The following is a 23306-nucleotide window of genomic DNA, read 5'->3' on the forward strand; positions in this document are numbered from 1 at the left end:
ATGCCCTTTTTTCAAAAACATTTTATATTAAAAAATAGTACAACTAGTGTCTTTGTGGTTGATACTTGTACTGATACTGTGTGTGTATGTTTGTGTGCGCTTACATGCATGTATGTGTTTGTGTGTGTCTATATGTGTAGATAGGTGCTTTGGCGATCTCCATGGTCACCATAATCCTAGGGCTCGGACTGGGGCTTGGTTTACAACTAGAGGACTGTCGAAACAAAGGTACACTATTTCTTATTGGAGCAGATTCTGTAAAAAAAAACACGTACACAACCACAATATGTAAAACTACAATTATATGTGATATTTGATATCACACTTCAACAATAAATGAAGACTACCTTGGTGTGCCAAATCAAATTGGCTCGTGGGCCGGATTTGGCCCGCGAGCCATCAGTTGGTGCCCCCCTGTTCTACTGTATAAGAAGCATCTGTGAAATCCACTGGAAGTGCTCAGTGTACCTTTATGTGTTCCAGTGGTTCCCACTACCTCCTGCAAGAACAGATGCTACGAGCCCTTCGATGATGAGACACCAGGCTGTCGCTGTGATACTCAGTGTGTCATCAACAATAACTGTTGCTATGACTTTCAGGACATCTGTTTCCAACCAAGTGAGCCATGTTTACTGTAAATGGGGGGGGGGGGTGTAGTAGAATGCACAATTTCTAAATTACAATTTGGGGTGCGGGATGTTACCCAATGCTGGAACAGGGACCCTGAGTGAAAAAGTTTGGGAACCCCTGCCCTATATCACCCACTGAATGTCCTCACAAATTGAACTGATACATTGGCATACTGATATGAATACCTTTGAAAAGTATGGTGTTACATTGAACTGGGTGAATGGAATATGAATGACAGTCATCCAATATGCTGTAATAGAAATAAGGTCATGCTCATGAAAAAGAAACGTCCTCCCTCATCATTAACGTCACCGACCGCCACTGGGTGTTGTCATGTTGTATAATTTTTTATGATAGCATATTATGACCAATAGGGTTCAAGTCTACCACATTATTCAACTAAGTAAACACTGAACTTTGATGACAGAATTGTTTCCTTGTTCACATGCTAGCTTATTATGGTTTAGCTAGCTTCACCACTTCTAATGGTTTAATTCAACAGCTCAACAATGGGAGTGCACCAAACTGCGCTGTGGAGAAACGAGGTTGGCGGAGAGCAGGTGCCACTGCTCTGACGACTGCCTGGGTGCTGGTGACTGTTGTACCAACTTCAAACATGTCTGTCAAGGTGAGAAGAACTTTATGAAATGTACACGTCAATGTACACATTAGCTCAAATGTTTGCATTGAGACAGATTTGGAGGAACACTTGAAATTATTTTTTCTTCAATTTTCTCACTTGTACTTGTTTTCCCATAAATGAAGGAGAGACAGAATGGGTGGCAGATGACTGTGTGGATTTGGCGAGCCCTAAATGTCCAGCGAAGTATGTTTTTGCGTATAAAGGAATGCACAAGGAATGAAAAAAAAACAAGAATGCCAAGATGATTAGAAAAGGCTTCAATATCTACCTGAATTACTAAACTAAATATAACATTTAAAATTCTACATATTTTCTAAATGTTTCTAAAAAATCTATATTTTTACCCTTAGCTTTAAACTGCAGCCGCTGCTCCTCATCTCACTGGACGGCTTGAGAGCAGAGTATCAACAAACATGGAGTTCCCTCATCCCCGTCCTAGACAAACTGAGTGAGTCCCATCATCCCTTTGTCAGATGGGATCAGCTTGTGCCATCACCCTGTTCAACCTGCCTTAACCATACCAATGGACTTGCACATAAGGGCTAATCTTTTTCCTTATCCCTCTAACAGGAACCTGTGGCACCTCTGCACCTTACATGCAGCCTGTGTTCCCCAGCATTACCTTCCCGAATCACTACACCATTGTGACGGTTAGCCTCATACTGTATATATCCTCACACACAAACCCATTGTTATGCACTATGACAGGTATGACTTTTTAAAATACCCACAGAATTGTATATCAGCGAACAAGGGGATATCAAATATACAGTTGAAGTCGGGAAGTTTACATACACTTAGGTTGGAGTCATTAAAACTTATCAACCACTACACACATTTCTTGTTAACAAACTATAATTTTGGCAAGTCAGTTAGGACATCTACTTTGTGCATGCCACAAGTAATTTTTCCAACAGTTGTTTACAGACCGATTATTTCACTTATAATTCACAGTATCACAATTCCAGTGAGTCAGAAGTTTACATACGCGAAGTTGACTGTGCCTTTAAACAGCTTCTGATAGGCTAATTGACATCATTTGAGGCAATTGGAGGTGTGCCTGTGGATGTATTTCAAGGCCTACCTTCAAACTCAGTGCCTCTTTACTTGACATTATGGAAAAATCTAAAGAAATCAGCCAAGACCTCAGAAAAATATTTGTAGACCTCCACAAGTTTGTTTCATGCTTTGGAGCAATTTCCAAATGCCTGAAGGTACCACGTTCATCTGTACAAACAATAGTACGCAAGTATAAACACCATGGGACCACGCAGCTGTCATACCGCTCAGGAAGGAGACTCGTTCTGTCTCCTAGAGATGAACGTACTTTGGTGCGAAAAGTGCAAATCAATCCCAGAACAGCAGCAAAGGACCTTATGAAGATGCTGGAGAAAACAGGTACGAAAGTATCTATATCCACAGTAAAACGAGTCCTACATAACCTGAAAGGCCGCTCAGAAAGGAAGAAGCCACTGCTCAAAAACCGCCATAAAAAAGCCAGACTACGGTTTGCAACTGCACATGGGGACAAAGATTTGTCTTTTTGGAGAAATAGCCTCTGGTCTGATGAAAAAAAATAGAACTGTTTGGCCATAATGACCATCGTTATGTTTGGAGGAAAAAGGGGGATGCTTGTAAGTCGAAGAACACCATCCCATACCATGAAGGACGGGGGTGGCAGCATCATGTTGTGGGGATGCTTTGCTACAGGAGGAACTGGTGCACTTCACAAAATAGATGGCATCATGAGGGAGGAAATTATGTGAATATATTGAAGCAACCTCTCAAGATATCAGTCAGGAAGTTAAAGCTTGGTTGCAAATGGGTCTTCCAAATGGTTAATGACCCCAAGCATACTTCCAAAGTTATGGCAAAAGGACAACAAAGTCAAGGTATTTGGAGTGGCCATCACAAAGCCCTGACCTAAATGCTATAGAACATTTGTGGGCAGAACTGAAAAAGCATGTGCGAGCAAGGAGGCCTACAAACCTGACTCAGTTACACCAGCTCTGTCAGGAGGAATGGGCCAAAATTCACCCAACTTATTGTGGGAAGCTTATGGAAGGCTACCTGAAACTTTAGACCCAAGTTAAATAATTTAAAGGCAATGCTACCAAATACTAATTGAGTGTATGTAAACTTTTGACCCAATGGGAATGTGATGAAAGAAATTAAAGCTGAAATAAATCGTTCTCTCTACTATTATTCTGACATTTCACATTATTTAAATAAAGTGGTGATCCTAACTGACCTAAGACAGGGAATTTTTACTAGGATTAAATGTCGGGAATTGTGAAACTGATCTGCATGTATTTGGCTAAGGTGTATGTAAACTTCCGAATTTCAACTGTATAAGAAATAAAAATATGCAGCAGTTTGTCATTGCCAAAACTGTGTCATTTAATTTTGTATTCTTCTTCACAAAATGTCCACTGTGTCATCTTTAGGGCATGTACTCCGAGTCCCACGGACTGGTTGACAACAGGATGTATGACCCTGTGTTTGACGCTTCCTTCAGTCTGTCAAACGACGAGAAGTCCAACCCCAGATGGTACTTTGGTCAGCCTGTGAGTACACCCCCCTGCTTTGTGCTCTGCCATTCACATTGAAACCTTTAGTTAGATAAGCAAGATAAGAATACTTTTATTTGGTTTCCCACAGTCAGACACTACTGCCTACTGCCATCTTTTGACCATAGCGTTGAAAGTCAGCCTGACGTCAGTATTTTTTTTTGTCATTGTATGTTGTGCATTTCTGTGTGTTGCTGTAGTTCACAAAAGAACACAACTCTCTGCTCAAACGAATACTTCGATCAGTACTGAGGAGTGATTCGAAAATAGTCTCGTTCATAACCTTGTCATTGCAGATTTGGCACACTGCCAGTTACCAAGGACTGAGAGCAGGAACGTATTTCTGGCCTGGCTCAGATGTCAAAATCAATGGCAGTTTCCCAGACATCAACTTAGACTACAACGGGTAATATAATCAGGAATAAATTATCTTCTTTCTCATATATGAATAGACCGATAGCTTTATTACCCTTGGATGATAAGAACTGTCATTTTCTATTGTCATGTCTTTCATTTCAGAAAAATACCTTTTGAGGAGAGAGTCTTCACACTCCTGAAGTGGCTACAGTTGCCAGATAATGAGAGGTAAATCCCACATTTAAGTTAGAGGCATCCCAGCTACTAGCAAGTCTTTATCAGAGACATTCAAGCCTAAAGTGCATTGTGTATAATGTCGTGGTGTATAACAATTGTTGTTCCTGCAGGCCAGATTTCTTCACGTTGTACCTCGAGGAGCCGGACAAGTCGGGGCACAACTTTGGTCCTGTCAGTGGAGGGGTAAGGTCAATAAGGAAAACAACCAGGATGCATCTCATTAGTCTGAAGTTATTTCATATGCAATTAACTGAAATACCTTGAGAGGCGAAGGGCAAACAACAGGTTTGTTCTCAGATCATTGCATATCAAGGGAAGGAGAAGAGGTGAGGAAGCAAATGCAGACTATTGAAATACCTCTGGTGCAACAACCTTACAACAACCTTCAGGTCAAAGCAGGTTCTGGATTGTTAAACATATACTATATCTACCATTTGAGAGCTTGGGACAATAAAGCTATATCTGCATTGGAAAAAAAAATGTAATTGACATAGGCTCGTTCTGTTCAATGTTCTCTACCTATTAAAGTACTCTAAATGCAACAATTCATGTTAAGTTCAAAAAATAATACAAGATAAAAATTGCTGACACCATTCAAACCAATGAGAGTTTGGAGCATTAAAGCCAATTATCTCAGAATAATATTTTTTTCTGATAGAACTTCTGATAGTCCAAAGCTCGCGCATTAATAAGATACACTTTAGACGCTCTGAAGTACTTTGATGAAATGGTCCATAAATCTTTATTAATAAAATAACCAAAATGACAAAATAACTAATATTAGAATTAACACTACTGCAGAGTTCCTGCACCTAAATATAAACAGTACCAGCACACAAAATGAGCACTGGCACCTATTTCAGTCAAGCATTAAGGCTGCCGCCTCAAAGGTGTTGTTCGATTCCTGCCAAGGACAAAACAGCAAAAGGTCATGATGTACTGCTTTGTTACGTAATGTAATCCAAAAAGGCTCACTTCTTGTGTTTAGGTCAGGCATGTGTCGAAACTACCCTTTGTTTTTGTTTCGTAACTGCTTTAAACATGCTTTTATAGCACCATAATCAACCCCTGACAACTCTCTTTTACACAAAATTTAACCAACTGGCAAGTGTCTTCACTGACATTTTCAACCTTTCCCTGACTGAGTCTGTAATACCAACATGTTTCAAGCAGACCACCATAGTCCCTGTGCCCAAGAACACAAAGGTAACCTGCCAAAATGACTACAGACCCGTAGCACTCACATCTGTAGCCATGAAGTGCTTTGATAGGCTGGTCATGGCTCACATCAACACCATTATCCCAAAACAACTAGACCCACTCCAATTTGCATACTGCTACAACAGATCAACAGACAATGCAATATAGATTGCATTCCACACTGCCCTTTCCCATCTGGACAAAAGGAACACCTATGTGAGAATGCTACTCATTGACTACAGCTCAGCATCCAACACCATAGTGGTGCACTCATATCTCATCACTAAGGACCCTGGGACTACACACCTCCCTCTGCAACTGGATCCTGGACTTCCTGATGGGCCATCCCCAGGTGGTAAGGGTAGGTAACAACACATCCACCACGCTGATCCTCAACATGGGGGTCCCTCAGGGGTGCATGCTCAGTCCCCTCCTGTACTCCCTGTTCACTCATGACTGCATGGCCAGGCACAATTCCAACACCATCATTCATTTTGCCGACGACACAACAGTGGTAGGCCTGATCACCGACAATGATGAGACAGCCTATAGGGAGGAGGTCAGAGACCTAGCCGTGTGGTGCCAGGATAACAACCTCTCCCTCAACATGATCAAGACAAAGGAGATGATTGTGGACTACAGGAAAAGGAGAACTGAACACGCCCCCTTTCTCATCGATGGGGCTGTAGTGGAGCAGGTAGAGAGCTTCAAGTTCCTTGGTGTTCACATCACCAACAAACTAGAATGGTCCAAACACACCAAGACAGTCGCGAAGAGGCACGACATAGCCTATTCCCAATCAGGAGACTGAAAAGATTTGGCATGGATCCTCAGATCCTCAAAAAGTTCTACAGCTGCCCCATCGAGAGCATCCTGACTGGTTGCATCACCAACTGGTATGGCAACTGCTCAGCCTCCGACCGCAAGGCACTACAGAGGGTAGTGCGCACGGCCCAGTACATCACTGGGGCCAAGCTTCCTGCCATCCAGGACCTCAATACCAGGTGGTGCCAGAGGAAGGCCCTAAACTGTCAAAGACTCCAGCCACCCAAGTCATAGACTGTTATCTCTGCTACCACACGTAAACCGGTACCAGAGTGCCAAGTCTAGGTCCAAAAGGCTTCTTAACAGCTTCTACCCCCAATCAGTAAGACTCCTGAACAGCTAATCATTTACATTTACAAATTGGTGCATTCACCTTATGACATCCAGTGGAACAACCACTTTACAATAGTGCATCTAAATATTTTAAGGGGTGAGAAGGATTACTTTATCCTATCCTAGGTATTCCTTAAAGAGGTGGGGTTTCAGGTGTCTCCGGAAGGTGGTGATTGACTCCGCTGTCCTGGCGTCATGAGGGAGTTTGTTCCACCATTGGGGAGCCAGAGCAGCGAACAGTTTTGACTGAGCTGAGCGGGAACTGTACTTCCTTAGTGGTAGGGAGGCGAGCAGGCCAGAGGTGGATGAACGCAGTGCCCTTATTTGGGTGTAGGGCCTGATCAGAGCCTGGAGGTACTGAGGTGCCGTTCCCCTCACAATAATCAAATGGCTACCCAGACTATTTGCATTCCCCCCCTCTTTTACGCTGCTGCTACTCTCTGTTTATTATCTATGCATGGTCACTTTAACTGTATCTACATGTACATATTACCTCATTTACCTCGACTAACCTGTGCCCCCAAACATTGACTCTGTACCGGTTCCCCCTGTATATATCCTTGCTACTGTTATTCTACTGCTGCTCTTTAATTATTTGTCATTTTTATTTTTTTACTGATTTATTTTCTACTTAACACTTGTTTTTCTTAACTGCATTGTTGGTTTTGGGCTCCCGAGTGGCATAGCGGTCTAAGGCACTGCATCTCAGTTCAAGATGGGACATTACAGCCCCTTGTTCAAATCTAGGCTGATTGGGAGTCCCATAGGATGGCGCACAATTGGCCCAGCATCGTCCGGGTTTGGCCGGGGTAGACCTTCATTCTAAATAAGAATTTGTTCTTAACTGATTTGCCTAGTTAAATGAAGGTTAAATTAAATACAAATCAATGGGTAATGGCTTGCAAGTAAGCATTTCACTGTAAGGTACCTGTTATGTTCAGTGCAGGTGACAAAAAACATTTGATTTGATAGACAGAGCAACCCACTGAATGATTTTGATCCATGACCGCTGTTTTCAAAACACATGGCTTAGATTCAATGCTGAACGCCAAATTAAAGTGCTCACCAAAAGGTGGAAGTGCAATGTCTTGCTCACATGTGAACAAATGGTGCCATTGACAATTGTTGGGTATAGTTTTTCTCCATTGAAAAGGCCCCTTCAAATCAGTTGTCTTATAAATGCAAACATATTGTTAAATCATCATGATGAAAAGTTACGATCTAATGACATTTACGTATTGTAGTAACCCCAAGAGAAAATGACATAGCTTTTTAAAAATATATATAGAACTCCACATTTGTTTTCATATAATCATGCATAAATCACAAGTAAACACATGTCAAAGTCTGTTTCCCTTTTGTAAATAGACTGGTACTTAACAATAATCAAGGTTTGATTATGTTGAGGGTGCCATTAGCCTTGGTCAATGAAGTCATTGAAGACTACCCACACAGATATATAACAGTCTCACAAGTTTCTCACTATATTTCAGTTGATCGGGGCTCTCACTGGAGTGGACAAGGTCATTGGTCAACTGATGAACGGACTCAAACAGCTGAACCTGCATCAGTGTCTCAACATCATCATCGTAGCTGACCACGGTAGGAGGCTAATAAATCAAAGGAATCAAATGTATTCGCCCTTTCCCTCCACAAATCTGACATCTGGACAGCAAATGGACCTCTTTCCCATAGACCAAGTATGTCTAAAAATGTAATGTATTTAGAATAATATGGAATTAGTCTACAAACATGAAAAAAATAGTAAGTATTGTTGTATTTGTGTTGTGGCTTAATAGTTCAACAAAAAATGTATTGGGCTACACCAATAGGTATGGAGGACACAAGTTGTGACAGGAAGGAAGTCCTCCAGGATCTACTCCAGGTGGAAAATGTTCGTGATCTATATGTCTACGAGGGACCTTTTGGGAGAATTAGATCCAATGACAAAAACCAACCCTGTGAGTGTTAGACCAAACATGTAGAAAATGTACCCTTTATTTGTATCACAATAAAAGTGACACATTCCTGTTGTTTCCTTTGACAGTGGACTCGTCCCGACTTGTAGCCAACATGACGGTGAGTTAGAAGCTACAATAAATCATTCACCCTGATTTGAAACTAGCCGTTACTGCCATATTGACTGGAAATGCTCCAATTGAGGAATAATCAAATGTTTAGGCAAAGCTTTGGTCATATGTTGTTTGTATTCAGTCCCATAATGTTTTGTCCCTAATACCGTATCTGTTATAGAAACCTAGTGATTGATCAAAAATATTATGTTGTTTTCTTGGGATTCCAGTGCAAGAAGAACAGTCAGAAGGTCAAGCCTTACCTGAAAAACCATCTGCCCAAGCGGTTCCACTATGCAAACAGTAGACGCATTGAGGACGTCAGCGTGATAGTCAACCCAGGATGGCTTTTCGAGAGGTACCGATTTAAGAAACTCCACCCTGCTTTATGAACATATCCCTGGTGTGGATTTTAGTAGGGCATGATGTAGCAAAATGTTGGCTTCTTACATATTTCTGTGTTCTGTTATAGATACCCAGGGTCTTTGACCTTCTGTGCAGGTGGAGCTCATGGGTATGACAATGATGAGGCCAGTATGCATGTGAGTAGAAAGGAGATCCATTTACTCATTTAAATCAGTTAGTTAATGAGTACAAACTTAATTTGATTGGTTTAAAAAATATACTGAACAAAAATATAAACGCAACATGCAACAATTTCAACGATTTTACTGAGTTACAGTTAATATAAGGAAATCAGTCAATTGAAATACATTCATTAGACCCTAATCTATGGATATCACATTACTAGTCAGGGGCACAGCCATGGGTGGGCCTGGGAGGGGATAGGCCCACCCACTTGGGAGCCAGTCTCACCCACTGGGGAGCCAGGCTCAGACAATCAGAATGAGTTTTTTTCCCCATAAAAGGGCTTTATCACAGACAGAAATACTCTTCAGTTTCATGGCTGGTCTTGAACAATCCCGTAGGGGAAGAAGCCAGATGTGGAGGTCCTGGGCTGGCGTGGTCGGCGGTTGTGAGGCTGGTTGGACGTACTGACAAATTCTCTAAAACAACGTTGGAGGCGGCTTATGGTAGAGAAAGTAACATGTAATCCTCTGGCAACAGCTCTGGTGGACATTCCTGCAGTCGGCATGCCAATTGCACGCTCCCTCAGAACTTGAGACATCTGTGGCATTGTGTTTTAGAGTGGCCTTTTATTGTCCCCAGCACAAGGTGCTCCTGTGTAATGATCATGCTGTTTAAACCAGCTTCTTGATATGCCACACCAATCAGGTGGATGGATTATTTTGGCAAAGGGGAAATGCTCACTAACGGGGATGGAAAAACAATTTGTGCAAAACAATTTAGAGAAATAAGCTTTTTGTGCTCATGGAACATTTCTGGGATCTGTTATTTCAGCTCATGAAACATGGGACCAACACTTTACATGTTGTGTTTATATTTTTGTTATTTATGTATGTATACACACACACACATCTTTGCACTGAGTGCACAAAACATTAGGAACATGCTCATTCCATGACATAGACTGACCAGGTGAAAGCTATGATCTCTTATTGACATCCCTTGTTAAATCCACTTCAATCAGTGTAGCAGAAGGGGAAGAGACAGGTTAAAGAAGGATTTTTAAGCATCGAGACAATTGAGACATGTAAAAGTACGGGATATGGTAGTAGGTACCAGGCACACCGGTTTGTGTCAACCACAATGCTGCACAGTATCCTCTGTGTATCAATAATGGTCCACCACCCAAAGGACATCCAGTCAACTTGACACAACTGTGGGAAGCATTGCAGTCAACACGGGCCAGCATCTCTATGGAACGCTTTCCACAACTTGTAGATACCATGCCACGAGGAGGCTGTCCTGAGGGCAAACAGGCTGCAACTCAATATTAGGAGGGTGCTCCTAATGTTTTTTACACTCAGTGTATATTGATATTGTTGTATTTAAGAGATGGGAAAATGATAACTTAACCCTATGATGAAGACCCTCTTTATTCCCCTCAGGCTATGTTCTTAAGCTATGGACCCAAGTTTCATTATAAAACCGAAATAGAACCATTCTCCAATATTGAGCTCTACAATCTCATGTGTGGTGAGTAGCAGTAAATACCGCAGTAAGGGTCGGTTGTCTGTGTTAACAATAAATTGTTTCTGTCACTCCATCAGAATTTGTTGTGAAAGGGCTGGGTTTTGATTACTAAGTAAGTTGAACGCGGGGCGAGGGCTTGACCATCCACTGGCCAATCAACGTGTTCCATGGCTTAATATTGCACGAGGTAGTCTGGTTATTGACGGTCTTTCGATGTCATCAACTCCAATTCGGCTGGAGGGGCACGGAATATTCTCGTCCTAATCAATGTATTAAATAGCATAGGCTACAGTAATTAATAATAGCAACAACAATATACATCCAGTTTTTGATAAATATGTTTGGAGTGTTTGCAGTCAACATTGTAATCGCTTCACCTATAGGCCTATACATGTCTTTACGCATCCGCATTTCTCCTGGAAAAAAAAACACTAGGCTCCCCTTAAAATGTATTGTAGGCTATATGTGAGGCTAGTTCGCAATATCAAGATGTACTGTAGGTCTACCCACCGTTGATATTGCATTATAGGACTGAATATTTCGAATAGATTTGGAGGAGCGCATCTTTGGTAACCCCCAATAACCGTACAATAGGCGCTCTTTGTAAAATGGGGATGGATACAAGTGAAATGGAGTATGCAGGTAGGTCTATGTTAATTGTGAATTATGCAAAAGCATGACAGCAAAAGCCTCACTAGAAGACCACTTAGAAACATTTTATGGATAAAAGGTTCCAAAATAATAACAGGAGCTGGCTAAAATAATGTACAATACATAGATACAAAAGGGGATGTCGGCTTACTGTTTTACTGCTCCCTTGATCTTTTTAATGAAGCTTTGGTGATAAAGATTTATTTCAAAACGGTCTAGTGAGCCAAACCGTTTATTGATAGTCTTGGCTGCTTAATGAATGCATTGAGCAGGGGGGAAGAAAAACAAATCTGAATGAGGATGTTTCGGGTTTTTAATCCAATTAAACAAAATTATTTAAAAAAACGTTTTTTAGGTTTCTAAATATAGATTCACCGCACACAAAAAAGCACATCTCTCTTGTTCCATGGGCATTTGGGCACTATGCATCAAGTCTGAATAGGCTGTGCTTCTGCTGTCAAAATCCATGCCGTAATCAACCTTGTTACTTATAAGAATAGCTTTTGTTGAGACTTAAATCTCCCTATTTGTGCTAAATGAAATTGTCACTGCTGTGCTAGTTTTTAAGGACTCACTTCACATATTACCAACCCTCCCACAGCACAAGTGAGCTGATGTAAGACAGGTAAATAGCTGCACCTGGCGCAAGGTGTGGAAATGCCAGAGCGCCAGTTTTTACATGACGAAGTTTGACTATAGCGCTGCTTTAGCGCTAGCCAAAAAATATAACTCCTGGTATTTGAACACTGCATTGTTGAGGAAGAGATTTTAAATAAGCATTTTGCTGGACTGTTTTACACCTGTTGTATCCTGTACAAACGACAAATATGATTTCATTTCATTTGATCTCAAACATGAATTGTAACATTGTCCATGTGAAACCCTTTCAGATGTGTTGGGGATCTCCCCATCCCAGAACAATGGAAGCCACGGCAGTATGAACCATCTCCTGAGGACTCCCTGGCACACTCCCATACAACCTGCAGAGCAAACAACCCCTAGGCAGTGCCCTCTGGTGATCCTTGAACCCACAGATACCCTGGACTGCACATGCACCTCCCTGGTAGTACCCCTTGCTTACATTGAGTACACCAAACATTACGAACACCTTCCAAATATTGAGTTGCACCCCCTTTTGCCCTCCAAACAGCCTCAATTCCTCAGGGCATGTTCATCTCAAATGTAATCTATATAATCCCCAAGAGTAATTATGTATCATTAGAGGACCACAAACAATATCTAGTAATGCTGCATATGCCAAGAAAGGTTCAAATCTCACCTTTCTGGAATTGTTTTTTAAAATAAATTGCTGAGGTGTAGTAGTCACTTTTGAGGACACAAGTGCAAGTAGACAGTACAAATATGATACAAATATAAAATATGTTATATGACCTATGTTTGTTGAAAATGATTTTTAGTTTAAAATGATGGTCCTCCCATGCCTACACCTCTGCTTTGAAGTTACAGTATACACCACTTAATACTATAGTCATAAGAAGCTGGTATTATACAGTACGGTATATTAAGCACATATGAATTACCCTAACCATGGAACGTCTCAGTCTCCAATGTTGTTGATATTCATGAAAGAATCAATGAATTAAAGGATCAATATTGTCAGAATCTTATCTATAACAACATCCTTGTTTCTTTCCAGGGTGTAACTAATCCAAATAGTCGTCTGAATCTGACAGCTGCTGAAGGTAAATATTGTGCGAGAGACAGTATGGACAGATTATTGTCATGATTAACAATCAATTATGATACCAGATGGTACATTGAGTTTAGCAATAATACTTCATTATACCTGGATGGTTTGAGCCCTGAATGCTGATTGTCTGAAAGCCGTGATATACCACGGGTCTGACCCCAAAATTATTTTACTGTTTTAATTACGTTGGTAACCAGTTTATAATAGCAATAAGGCACCTCGGGAAGGGGGGGGGTGTTGTGGTATACCGTAAAACGTCATTTAAACACAGTCCCTTTTAATAGCCGGACAAGAGCACACATTTCAGCAAATAAATGCCTGTTTCAAATAAACGCCCTGTCTAAATGAAATGTTTACGAGGTTACTATGAATTACCATGAATTGTTTACAAGATTTAATTTGAAATCAATTATTTAAATAATTCAATAATGGTTTTTACTGCCAGTAAGAAACTGCTAGCCATTGGCTGCTAACAGCTGAACACTGCTAGCTAAAAGTATAACACATTAGTGAAGGAAATGAAGAAATTGATTTAAATTCTGGAAGTGCAAATGAGCACCACCGATTTCTGTATGCTAGCTATGCTAACCAGCTTATACGAACAAAAGTTAGCATTTAGCAGTCACTTCTTAACCTGAAAAGTGACAACTTCTACATGGTATGCAGCCAAATATATGCTAATCGGATTTAAGTAACCACATTGTGGGCCTGTTACAATACAGAAATCAGGACAGATTTGAACAATAGCCACATTGTTAGAACAGATTTGTTGAATGTGCACCAGTCTGGTCAATGCGTCTGCATCCCATTGACTCCTTTACCAAATCTATGGCATTGTTGAATACCTGTTTCTGATTGCCTTGAAGGGCATTCTAGACCGTGCATTATTTAAGTGATAATTCCTGAGATGCCGGTGTTTGGAGGATATATTGGCATGGGTGTTAGAAAACCATGCCAATATATCCTCCAAACACTGGATTCAAGGGCATTATCACTTTTATACAACGGGTTACCAACATATTCAAATGAAGATTGTCATATTTAAAAAAACAACATTATTTTTATTAATTTATTCATACTATTTCATCCTTCCACAAGATAGTCCCAACACAAATCTAGAGTTGCTACCCAAGCCGGCTGCTCGTTCGTTCTATCGGTTCAGTTGCCAGAGACAAGACCCAGTTGTTGAGGTTTTTTTTATGTTATGGACACGACCCAGTCGCCGGTTCCGTTGCCAGCCTTTTCTTATGCCATGCTTTCTAGCTAGCCAACTACGCCTAACTTACAGTCAAGTCAAAAAGTGCAGCCAGGATAACAGCAATGTAGCTGCTTTTGTATTCGTTTAAGCTGTTTTCTAGTAACATTTATTTGGATAAATCCATAACAATGAGCTAATGAGTCGTGATTTTGACTGGCATAAAAAAACGTGCTCACTCGTCGGGACACTGTTGTTCAGATGAGCTAGCCAACAACACAGCTAACACAATCACTTCCAACTCTCAGGTGTCAAGGTAAGACCCAAGTGCAGACTGTGTGAAGTAACAATGTTTATTGTAACAGGGGCAGGCAAACGACAGGTCAAGGCAGGCAGGGCTCGCTAATCCAGAGTAGGAGCAAAGGTACAGGCTCAGAGTAAAAACCAGGAGGACGAGAAAAAGAGGCTGGGAAAAGACCGGAGCTGACAGGACAAACTTGGAAACAGAAGACAAAGGGATGTTGAGACATGGCTTTAATTCTAAACACAGGAAAGGTAGGAGGTATACAGAAGGTACCGGGCAACAGAGGACGAACAGCAGAGGAGCTAATGATCTTGGAGCAGGGGGGGGGCGGGGGTGTAGCCGCAGCGCTATAGTGGCGTGCCAGCGCATCTGGCTTGACCTTCTTGGATACCGGTCGGTGCTGCAGAAGTGAAGTGGCCCAGGGCTTACTGAACCCCTCCCGGGGTCCTGGTACTCAGTGGGGCTGGCGGAGAGGTCCGGGGCAATTTCCAAGCCCACAGGAAGACGTCCCGGGACAGGCAGAGCTGACTTCAGGCAGCAATTGTGGCAGGACGGGCTCCAGCCCACGATGGCACCAGTAGCCCAGTCAATGGAGGGATTGTGTTTCTGGAGCCCAGTGAATCCCAATACCACAGGAACCTGCGGAGACTCAACTAGTAGGAATTGGATCGTCTCGCTGTGATTCCCAGACACTCGTAAGTTTGTCTGGTGGGTGTCCCAGCCTATAGAGTGCCCATCCAGCTCTCTAACACCCATGGGAATGGAGAGGGCTTGAGTGGGGATGCCCAGTTGGACGCCAGGGTAACGTCCATGAGACTCACATCGGCCCCCGAGTCAATGAGTACCTGGAGAGACTTGGACTGGTCGCCCCACAGCAGGGTGGCATGGAGAGGGGGGTCAGTAAGGGGAGAAGAACAATTATCTTTAAGACCCATTAGTGTACTCACTCCAACGAATGAGCTAGGTCACTTGAAGGGACAGGTAGACACAAAACGACTGGCAGGACTGCAATACAGACAGCTGTATTGGGTGTCAAGTCTGCATACACATTCGGCTCTAGACAGCCCTGCCGAGCTGCATCAGATCATTTTAACGTCATAGCTGCATCAGCTCATTTTAACATCATAGATTTAGCCGCTGGTAAACTGTGGAATAGATATCCGTGGTATACAGCTATCAGCCAATCAGCATTCAGGGCTCGAACCACCCAGTCTATAATTCCCTATATTAGCACTGGTAGAATTCAATGGCTATAGTTCAATCTTGCATGTTCAATGTTTGAGCTGCTTTTGAAATCAAAAGTCGAATTGTAAACATTATTGGCATGGCTGAATTTGGACTGAACGTTTGGCACCGAGGTAAAGTTTGTTTTATATTCACACATTCGGACATTCAACAGACATTCACCAGACATTCAACAGATGTTCGCCAAAAATCATTTAAAAATGTAAAAATCAATAACTATTTTACTGTTTGTCACAAACATAAAACTAGGTATTATTTATTCTATAAATGCCTAGCATATTTTTACATCCTTTGTTTTGACGGAAAGATTTCAGTTTTGATTTTATAGAAATAAAATATATAAAATGCCATGGACATGCACTGCACATGTGATGGAAGAATGCACTGTGCATGTATAGGGTTGCAATTCAATTGAATTGTGGATAGTTTAACCAAAATATGCCACAAGACCTATAATTGCCTTGTGTGTCCCACGAAAAAGGTTCACTGCTATAAGTTTACTTTTTTGATAAATTTAAGCAAAATTCCCAAAATTCCCGGGCTCAACTTCCCATGGAAAATTTCTGGAAGAATTCCGTCCCTTTGCAACCCGAGTTAATGCTCTAATGTTCCATTATCATTACTCTATTTTATTATTCTACTTTGTGAGATACTAGATACATACCTATGACAGAAATTCACTATAATAAGTACACACATTGAATCTGGCACAAGTGATGATTAAACTGATTTGGATTTCAAAGACTGACATTATTGTAATGTTTGATATTACAACATTGTGTGATACCTTTTTTATAAACGCATATGTTTTTTGAAAATGTATGCCTTTATTACTATATGATTTATATTTTCTGAATACTCAACGATGATTAACACCTCAGTTATGGGTTATTCTGTCAGGGTTGTTCTGTCAGGGTTATTTGAGATTTTATGTATTTCTATCATATCAAAACTGGAATTTCTACTCAAAGCAAAGGTTGTAAAAGTATAGACATTTATAGAATACATCATACCTAATTTGATGATTCTATCATAATCAGTGAAAACATTTTAGATTTTATATAGTTTTAAACAGAATTTTATAGATTGTTTTGTATTTCTAACAAATGTGGACTTTCTTCAAAACAAAGGTTGTAAAAGTATGGATATAGAATAAATCATACATAGTTTGATGTTTCTGTGACAAACAGTGACTTAGTTATTGATTTATACCGCTTTAAATGGTATTTTATAGATTTTATGTATTTCTATGAAATCAAACCTGGAATTTCTACTAAAAAACTGTTGTGAAAGTATGTTAGACATTTATAGAATAAATCCTACCCAGTTTGTTTGTCTAATGGTGAATTAGTTATTGATTTATACCGCCTGAAATGGTATTTTATAGATTTTATGTATTTCTATCAAGTCAAAACTGGAATTTCTACTAAAAACTGTTGTGAAAGTATGTTAGACATTTATAGAATAAATCCTCTAGTTTGATGATTATGTGACAAACTGTGAACTAGCTATGGATTTTTAAATGGCTTTTGGCGATTGTCTGTTAAATTTTGAAAACATTAAAGCTGCAATATGTAACTTTTGGGCCAACTCGACCTACTTCACATAGAATTTTGAGTTATAGTCCTGTCCTTCTCATTGAAAGCAAATCTAAGAAGCGTTCTATGTAAACTATTTCTAATCTTTGCATGCTTCTTGGCGTACCCATCCCGTTAGCGGGATCATTTTCGTCAACATCCGCTGAATTGCAGAGCGCCAAATTCAATTCCTAAAAATATTTAATTTTCATGAAATCACAAGTGCAATATAGCAAAAAAACACAGCTTAGCTTGTATTTAATCCACCTGGCGTGTCAGATTTCAAAAAAGCTTTAAAGATAAAGCTAACCAAGCGTTTATGTAAGGACAGCTCTCTCAGCAGAAAAAAACATTACAAATAGTTAGCAGCAAAGTAGATTGGTCACGAAAGTCAGAAAAGCAATAAAATGAATCGCTTACCTTTGATCTTCGGATGTTTGCACTCACAAGACTCCCAGTTACACAATAAATGTTCCTTTTGTGCCATAAAGACTATTTTGATATCCAAAATACCTCCACTTGGTCGGCGCATTTTGTTCAGAAATCCACAGGCTCGAGTGATCACGACAGGGCAGACAAATTCCAAATAGTATCCGTAAAGTTCGTAGAAACATGTCAAACGTTTTTTATAATTAATCCTCAGGTTGTTTTTACAATAAATAATCGGTAATATTTCAACCGGACCATAGCTTTTTCAATAGGAGAGAGAGAGAGAAAATGTCTGCTCCAAGCTGTTGTGCATGCAAAGCTCTGCTGGCACCCAGCCATCCACTGACGCAATGCTAATTTTTCAGAATAAAAGGCTGAAACTATGTCTAAAGACTGTTCACACCAGGTGGAAGCAATAGGGAAAGGAATCTGGTTGATATCACTTTAAATGGAGGGAAGGCATGCAATGGAACAGGGAGCTTTCAAAATAAGAGCCACTTCCTAGTTGGATTTTCCTCAGGTTTTCACCTGCAGTATAAGTTCTGTTATACTCACAGACAATATTTTTGACAGTTTTGGAAACATTAGAGTGCCCCGGCACTTTAGAGTGCCGGGGCGGCAGGGTGGCCTAGTGTTTAGAGTGTTGGACTAGTAACTGGAAGGTTGCAAGTTCAAAACCCAGAGCTGACAAGGTACAAATCTTTCGTTCTGCCCCTGAACAGGCAGTTAAATAAAGGTAAAATAAATTTTAAAAATGATATCCTAATCTGACAATTATATGCATATTTTAGCTTCTGGGCCTGAGAAATAGGCAGTTTAATTTGGGTATGTTTTTCATCCAAACATCAAAATACTGCCCCCTACACTCAACAGGTTAAATTTAGTTTTTGTGTCTTTTATTTTCGGTTTTGTACACCAGCTTCAAACATACAGTAATATTATGGTTATAGGAAATGCACAGGTGGTTATATTGTACAATGATTGCCTAATTTCAGTTTATGTAACAAAACAAACTATTCAAATTTTTACAACCAGGAAATGGCAGAGTGATTTCTGCATAGTACATCTTTATCTGACATCTGTTTGTCTACTCACTTTCAGTGAAAGCTGTTGAGCAGAAGCACATGTTGTTTGGAAGACCAATAATGCTGGAACCCAGCAATGACTACTGCTTACTGTATCATCAGGGCTTTGTCAACGCCTATAGCAAAAAATCCCTCATGCCAGTGTGGAACTCATATACTTTGGACAAACCTGTAAGAGTCATTTCATCTAAAGGCCATCATTTTTACAAATCAGTAACTGATCAAGTGTAATTTGTTAGACACATTAATTTGAACTTTTGGTTAATTCTTACTTTGATATGTGAATGATATGTGAATGTCCACAAGTCTTCAAATTATCTATTCTTTCGTCAAACATGAGCTATGATGAGTTTAAACATTGCCTCTCAGAGATCATCCACTTTGATTAAATGATATCTAAAGGAAGGTTGGAATGTAAATTGACATACAAAGTACAGGGGTCATCCTTGTCAAAATGCATTGGAGAAGATCCAAGGTTGCTTTTTTTGCTATTGTCTTCTCCAATGTTGTCCTTGCTTCCCTTGGATGTTTTCAAAAGGATGTGGAGAGTGGATGTGAGTAATGCAGGAAGGACCTTTGTAATTTCCTCCTCTTTGTCACCCTCTTTAGGAAAACATGGACCCTTTGCCAGCAGTCACACCTGACTGTCTGAGGGCTGATGTCCGCATCCCGGCGGATAAAAGTCCCAGATGTGACCAGTATGCTTCAGCCAGGAACATTACCCACGGTTTCCTCTACCCTCCCAGTATGCGGGATGATTTTACATCTATACTGTCAAATACACTAATCTTAAGCAAACAGAATACATCTGAAACAACAAAGAAGTCTGACTCCCAACCCCTTAACTTTGTTTTTGTTTTTCTATGACATTTAGTTAGCAGACACTCATAGCCAGAGAGATTTGCTGTAAGTGATGTAATAGTAGAATGTATGTCAAAAAGAAACTATTGCTCATCTGGTCTCCCCCTCCCCCTGGTCTCCCCTAAAATAATATTATACTTCTCCGCCCAGGCATCCAGCTGTCAAAATAACGAGGTTACTTCAATAAGACTATCTTGTTGTTTGTGTTATTTCTTGTGACGCCCAGATCTCAACAAGACAGCAGAGGAGGAGTATGATGGCCTGTTGATGAGCAATGTTGTACCCATGTATCCTGAGTTTAAGAGTACGTACACTCTTCAGTCTGAGACAGCTCCCTCTTGCTTCCTTCAAACTCATTTTTTCCTCTCTTGTTCACTCACCTTTACTCTAATTCAGCGTGTCTCTCTAATTCTCTCCCTTACTCACGTCTCCTACATGTTATATAATTAAACATTCATTTATTTTCATTTATTATTATTTACATGTACTTTTTGTGTGATTGAATTTGTATTTAGTATTCACACAACATAAAAGAACGTCAACAAACAAAACAGACGCAGCAAACAGTCAACACCACACGTCATACAAGTAGCTTCAGCTCATGATAAAAATAGATGCATATTTCTTTATTTTATAGAGATCTGGGATTACTTCCACACTTCATTGCTGAAAAAATATGCCAGTCAATATAATGGCATTAATGTGGTGACAGGCCCGGCATTTGACTACAACTACGACGGACAGTTTGATTCTCAAGACCAGATAGAACAGTATGTGAGCTTTTCTTTATCATACAAAATTGTGTGTTATAACATGGAGCAGAGAGGAAGCAAAGTTTCTAAATCTCACAAAAGGCAATCATGAAACACGTAGTGTTGCAGAGCGTTATCAATGGGGCACAGAGGATTGCAGCGATGCCAGACACTTCACTCTTAACCAGTGTTTTATTTCTTGTTTTCATTAAGGTTTGTAACAGGTACACAGATTCCAATCCCAACCCATTACTTTGCAGTTCTCACCAGCTGTAAGGACTCGCAACCAGTGAGCAGCTGTAACAATGAGCTACAGACCGTTTCCTTCTTGATACCACACAAAGCGGACAACTCAGAGAACTGTAATGTAAGGCAACCATATCACCTCAAAGCACTGCACACTTTCTTTGTAACCCCCCCCCAAAAAAAACAAGAAACTGGACAGGTCTAAGTACTTGAATTGCAAGTACAGAGTGTTTTAGAATTATGTACATTCTGTACTCTCTCCTACTACTGACAAACACGTAGTGAAATGCAAAAACAATTGTGTGGTAAAGTTGAGAAAAGACCTATACTTTCATCTATTTTGAAAACAGAGTAACCAAGCTTGACCCTTTCCCAACACCTGGCAACTATCATGATGTTTTGGTGGGAAACCCCTAGTTTGCACCTTGATGTGGATTGTGTTTAACGTGGATTGTGTACGTAAGCTAGCTAGCCTGCCTCTCTAGCATTATCAAATGATAATGTTACATAACCAGTAGTATCTAGACAATACACTTGTATGAGCTATGACCTAACCAATTTGTAATGAGGTAGCTAGCTAGCTAGGTAAGCTAACATTAGCTAAAAAGTTAGCTAGCATGCCTTGCTAGTTAACGTTAGCTAGCCTGCCTTGGAGATTGGCAAAAGGGGGCATGGTTTGTTGACATAATTGTAATCCAAACCCAACCTTCATTTACTCAATGTGACGCACTGAAGTTCCAAACTCCATTTTAGATGAGACTGACTTTATGACCAAAATTATCCTATTTTCTCTTTCTCCTACCACTGACAAACACATAGGGAAGTTTTATAAAGTTGAGAAAACACCCAAACTTTCATCTGTTTTGAAGACAGTCAACTTTTGCATGCCCCTTTCCCAACACCTGGCAACTATCATGATGTTTTGGTGGAAAACCTCTGGTTCGCAACTTGATCTCGTTGTTTTTGTCTGTACCTCTGTCTTGTTGTGTCAACATCTAAGTAGTGATAATTAGGGTATGTGTCACTGATCCGCTTGTTTTTATACTTCCACAGAATGGTGACACGGCATCTCTATGGGTTGAAGACCACCTGTGGTTCCACCAATCACGTGTCAGAGATGTAGAGTGGCTCACAGGATTGGATTTCTATCAAGGCAGCACCAGGCCTATCCCGGAACTTCTAAAAGTAAAGACTCGCCCAACTGCTGCCATTCACAGAAGACCTTGAAATGAATGACCTTTTGAAATATACATGTATTGGTAGAGGTATTTGATAATTATAAAAACCTACATTTTATTTAGTTTGTCTAGTGTGGGTATTTATCCACTTGTTAATAAATATTTCATGATTCAAATCAATGCAGGGAGGAATGCAAATGTCATGAAACATGTACAATTCTTCTGTAGGCCACAATCACCACACAAGTATTTTCCACCTTTAAATTCCTGTGCAGAGATTATCGCTTAATCTTCTGATTTCCACAGAAAGACCTGTTTAACAATTACAGGAAAACAGATCAGCTAAATGACTTCGGAAAGTGCCTTCGGAATGTGTTCAGACCCCTTTACTTTTTCCACATTTTGTTATGTTACAGCCTTATTCTAAAATGGATTCAATAAAAAAAATCCTCAATCTACACACAATACCCCATAATGACAAAGCGAAAACACATTTTAGAAATTTTAGCAAATGTATTAAAAGCAAAAAACAGATACCTTATTTACATAATTCAGATCCTTTGCTATGAGACTCGCATCCTGTTTCCATTGATCATCCTTGATGTTTCTACAACTGGATTGGAGTCCACCTGTGGTAAATTAAATTGATTATACATGGTTTAGAAAGGCACACACATGTCTAAATAATGTCACACAGAATGTCAGCTCAAAAACCAAGCCGTGAAATTGAAATAATTGTCCGTAGAGTTCCTAGACAGGATTGTGTCGAGGCACAGATCTGGGGAAGGGTAGCAAAACATTTCTGCAGCATTGTGGGTCCCCAAGAACAGTGTCCTCCATCATTCTTAAATGGAACCACCAAGACTCTTCCTAGAGCTGGCCATCCGGCCACAATGAGCAGGGAGGAAGGGCCTTGGTCAGGGAGGTGACCAAGAACCCGATGGTCACTCTGAAAGAGCTCTAGAGTTCCTCTATGGAGATGGGAGAACCTTCCAGAGGGACAACCATCTCTGCAGCACTCCACCAATCAGGCCTTTATGGTAGAGTGGCCAGATGGAAGCCACTCCTCAGTAAAAGGCACATGACAGCCTGCTTGGAGTTCGCCAAAAGGCACCTAAAGACTCTCAGACCATGAGAAACAAGATTC

The 23306-nt window shown here is 40.5% G+C and overlaps 1 protein-coding gene across 1 annotated transcript in view; it reads left to right on the top strand.

Annotated features, from left to right (window-relative positions):
- The window catches only part of LOC124012803 (venom phosphodiesterase 1), a 31702-nt gene extending 9363 nt beyond the window's left edge, over window positions 1–22339 (top strand). The window contains exons 2-25 of the mRNA XM_046326769.1: window positions 141–228; window positions 484–618; window positions 1133–1258; window positions 1396–1456; window positions 1624–1721; window positions 1844–1923; window positions 3721–3840; window positions 4140–4249; window positions 4363–4428; window positions 4548–4620; window positions 8289–8397; window positions 8628–8756; window positions 8843–8874; window positions 9098–9225; window positions 9340–9409; window positions 10841–10928; window positions 12467–12639; window positions 13234–13279; window positions 19139–19293; window positions 19732–19867; window positions 20210–20287; window positions 20621–20753; window positions 20949–21102; window positions 22035–22339. Of these exons, the coding sequence (XP_046182725.1) occupies window positions 141–228; window positions 484–618; window positions 1133–1258; window positions 1396–1456; window positions 1624–1721; window positions 1844–1923; window positions 3721–3840; window positions 4140–4249; window positions 4363–4428; window positions 4548–4620; window positions 8289–8397; window positions 8628–8756; window positions 8843–8874; window positions 9098–9225; window positions 9340–9409; window positions 10841–10928; window positions 12467–12639; window positions 13234–13279; window positions 19139–19293; window positions 19732–19867; window positions 20210–20287; window positions 20621–20753; window positions 20949–21102; window positions 22035–22208 (2562 nt within the window). The 3' untranslated portion in view covers window positions 22209–22339. The remainder of the gene's footprint in view (window positions 1–140; window positions 229–483; window positions 619–1132; window positions 1259–1395; window positions 1457–1623; window positions 1722–1843; window positions 1924–3720; window positions 3841–4139; window positions 4250–4362; window positions 4429–4547; window positions 4621–8288; window positions 8398–8627; window positions 8757–8842; window positions 8875–9097; window positions 9226–9339; window positions 9410–10840; window positions 10929–12466; window positions 12640–13233; window positions 13280–19138; window positions 19294–19731; window positions 19868–20209; window positions 20288–20620; window positions 20754–20948; window positions 21103–22034) is intronic.
- Window positions 22340–23306: the final 967 nt, after the last annotated feature.

Source organism: Oncorhynchus gorbuscha, linkage group LG24 (assembly GCF_021184085.1).
Source record: "Oncorhynchus gorbuscha isolate QuinsamMale2020 ecotype Even-year linkage group LG24, OgorEven_v1.0, whole genome shotgun sequence".
Classification (NCBI taxonomy): Eukaryota; Metazoa; Chordata; class Actinopteri; order Salmoniformes; family Salmonidae; genus Oncorhynchus; species Oncorhynchus gorbuscha.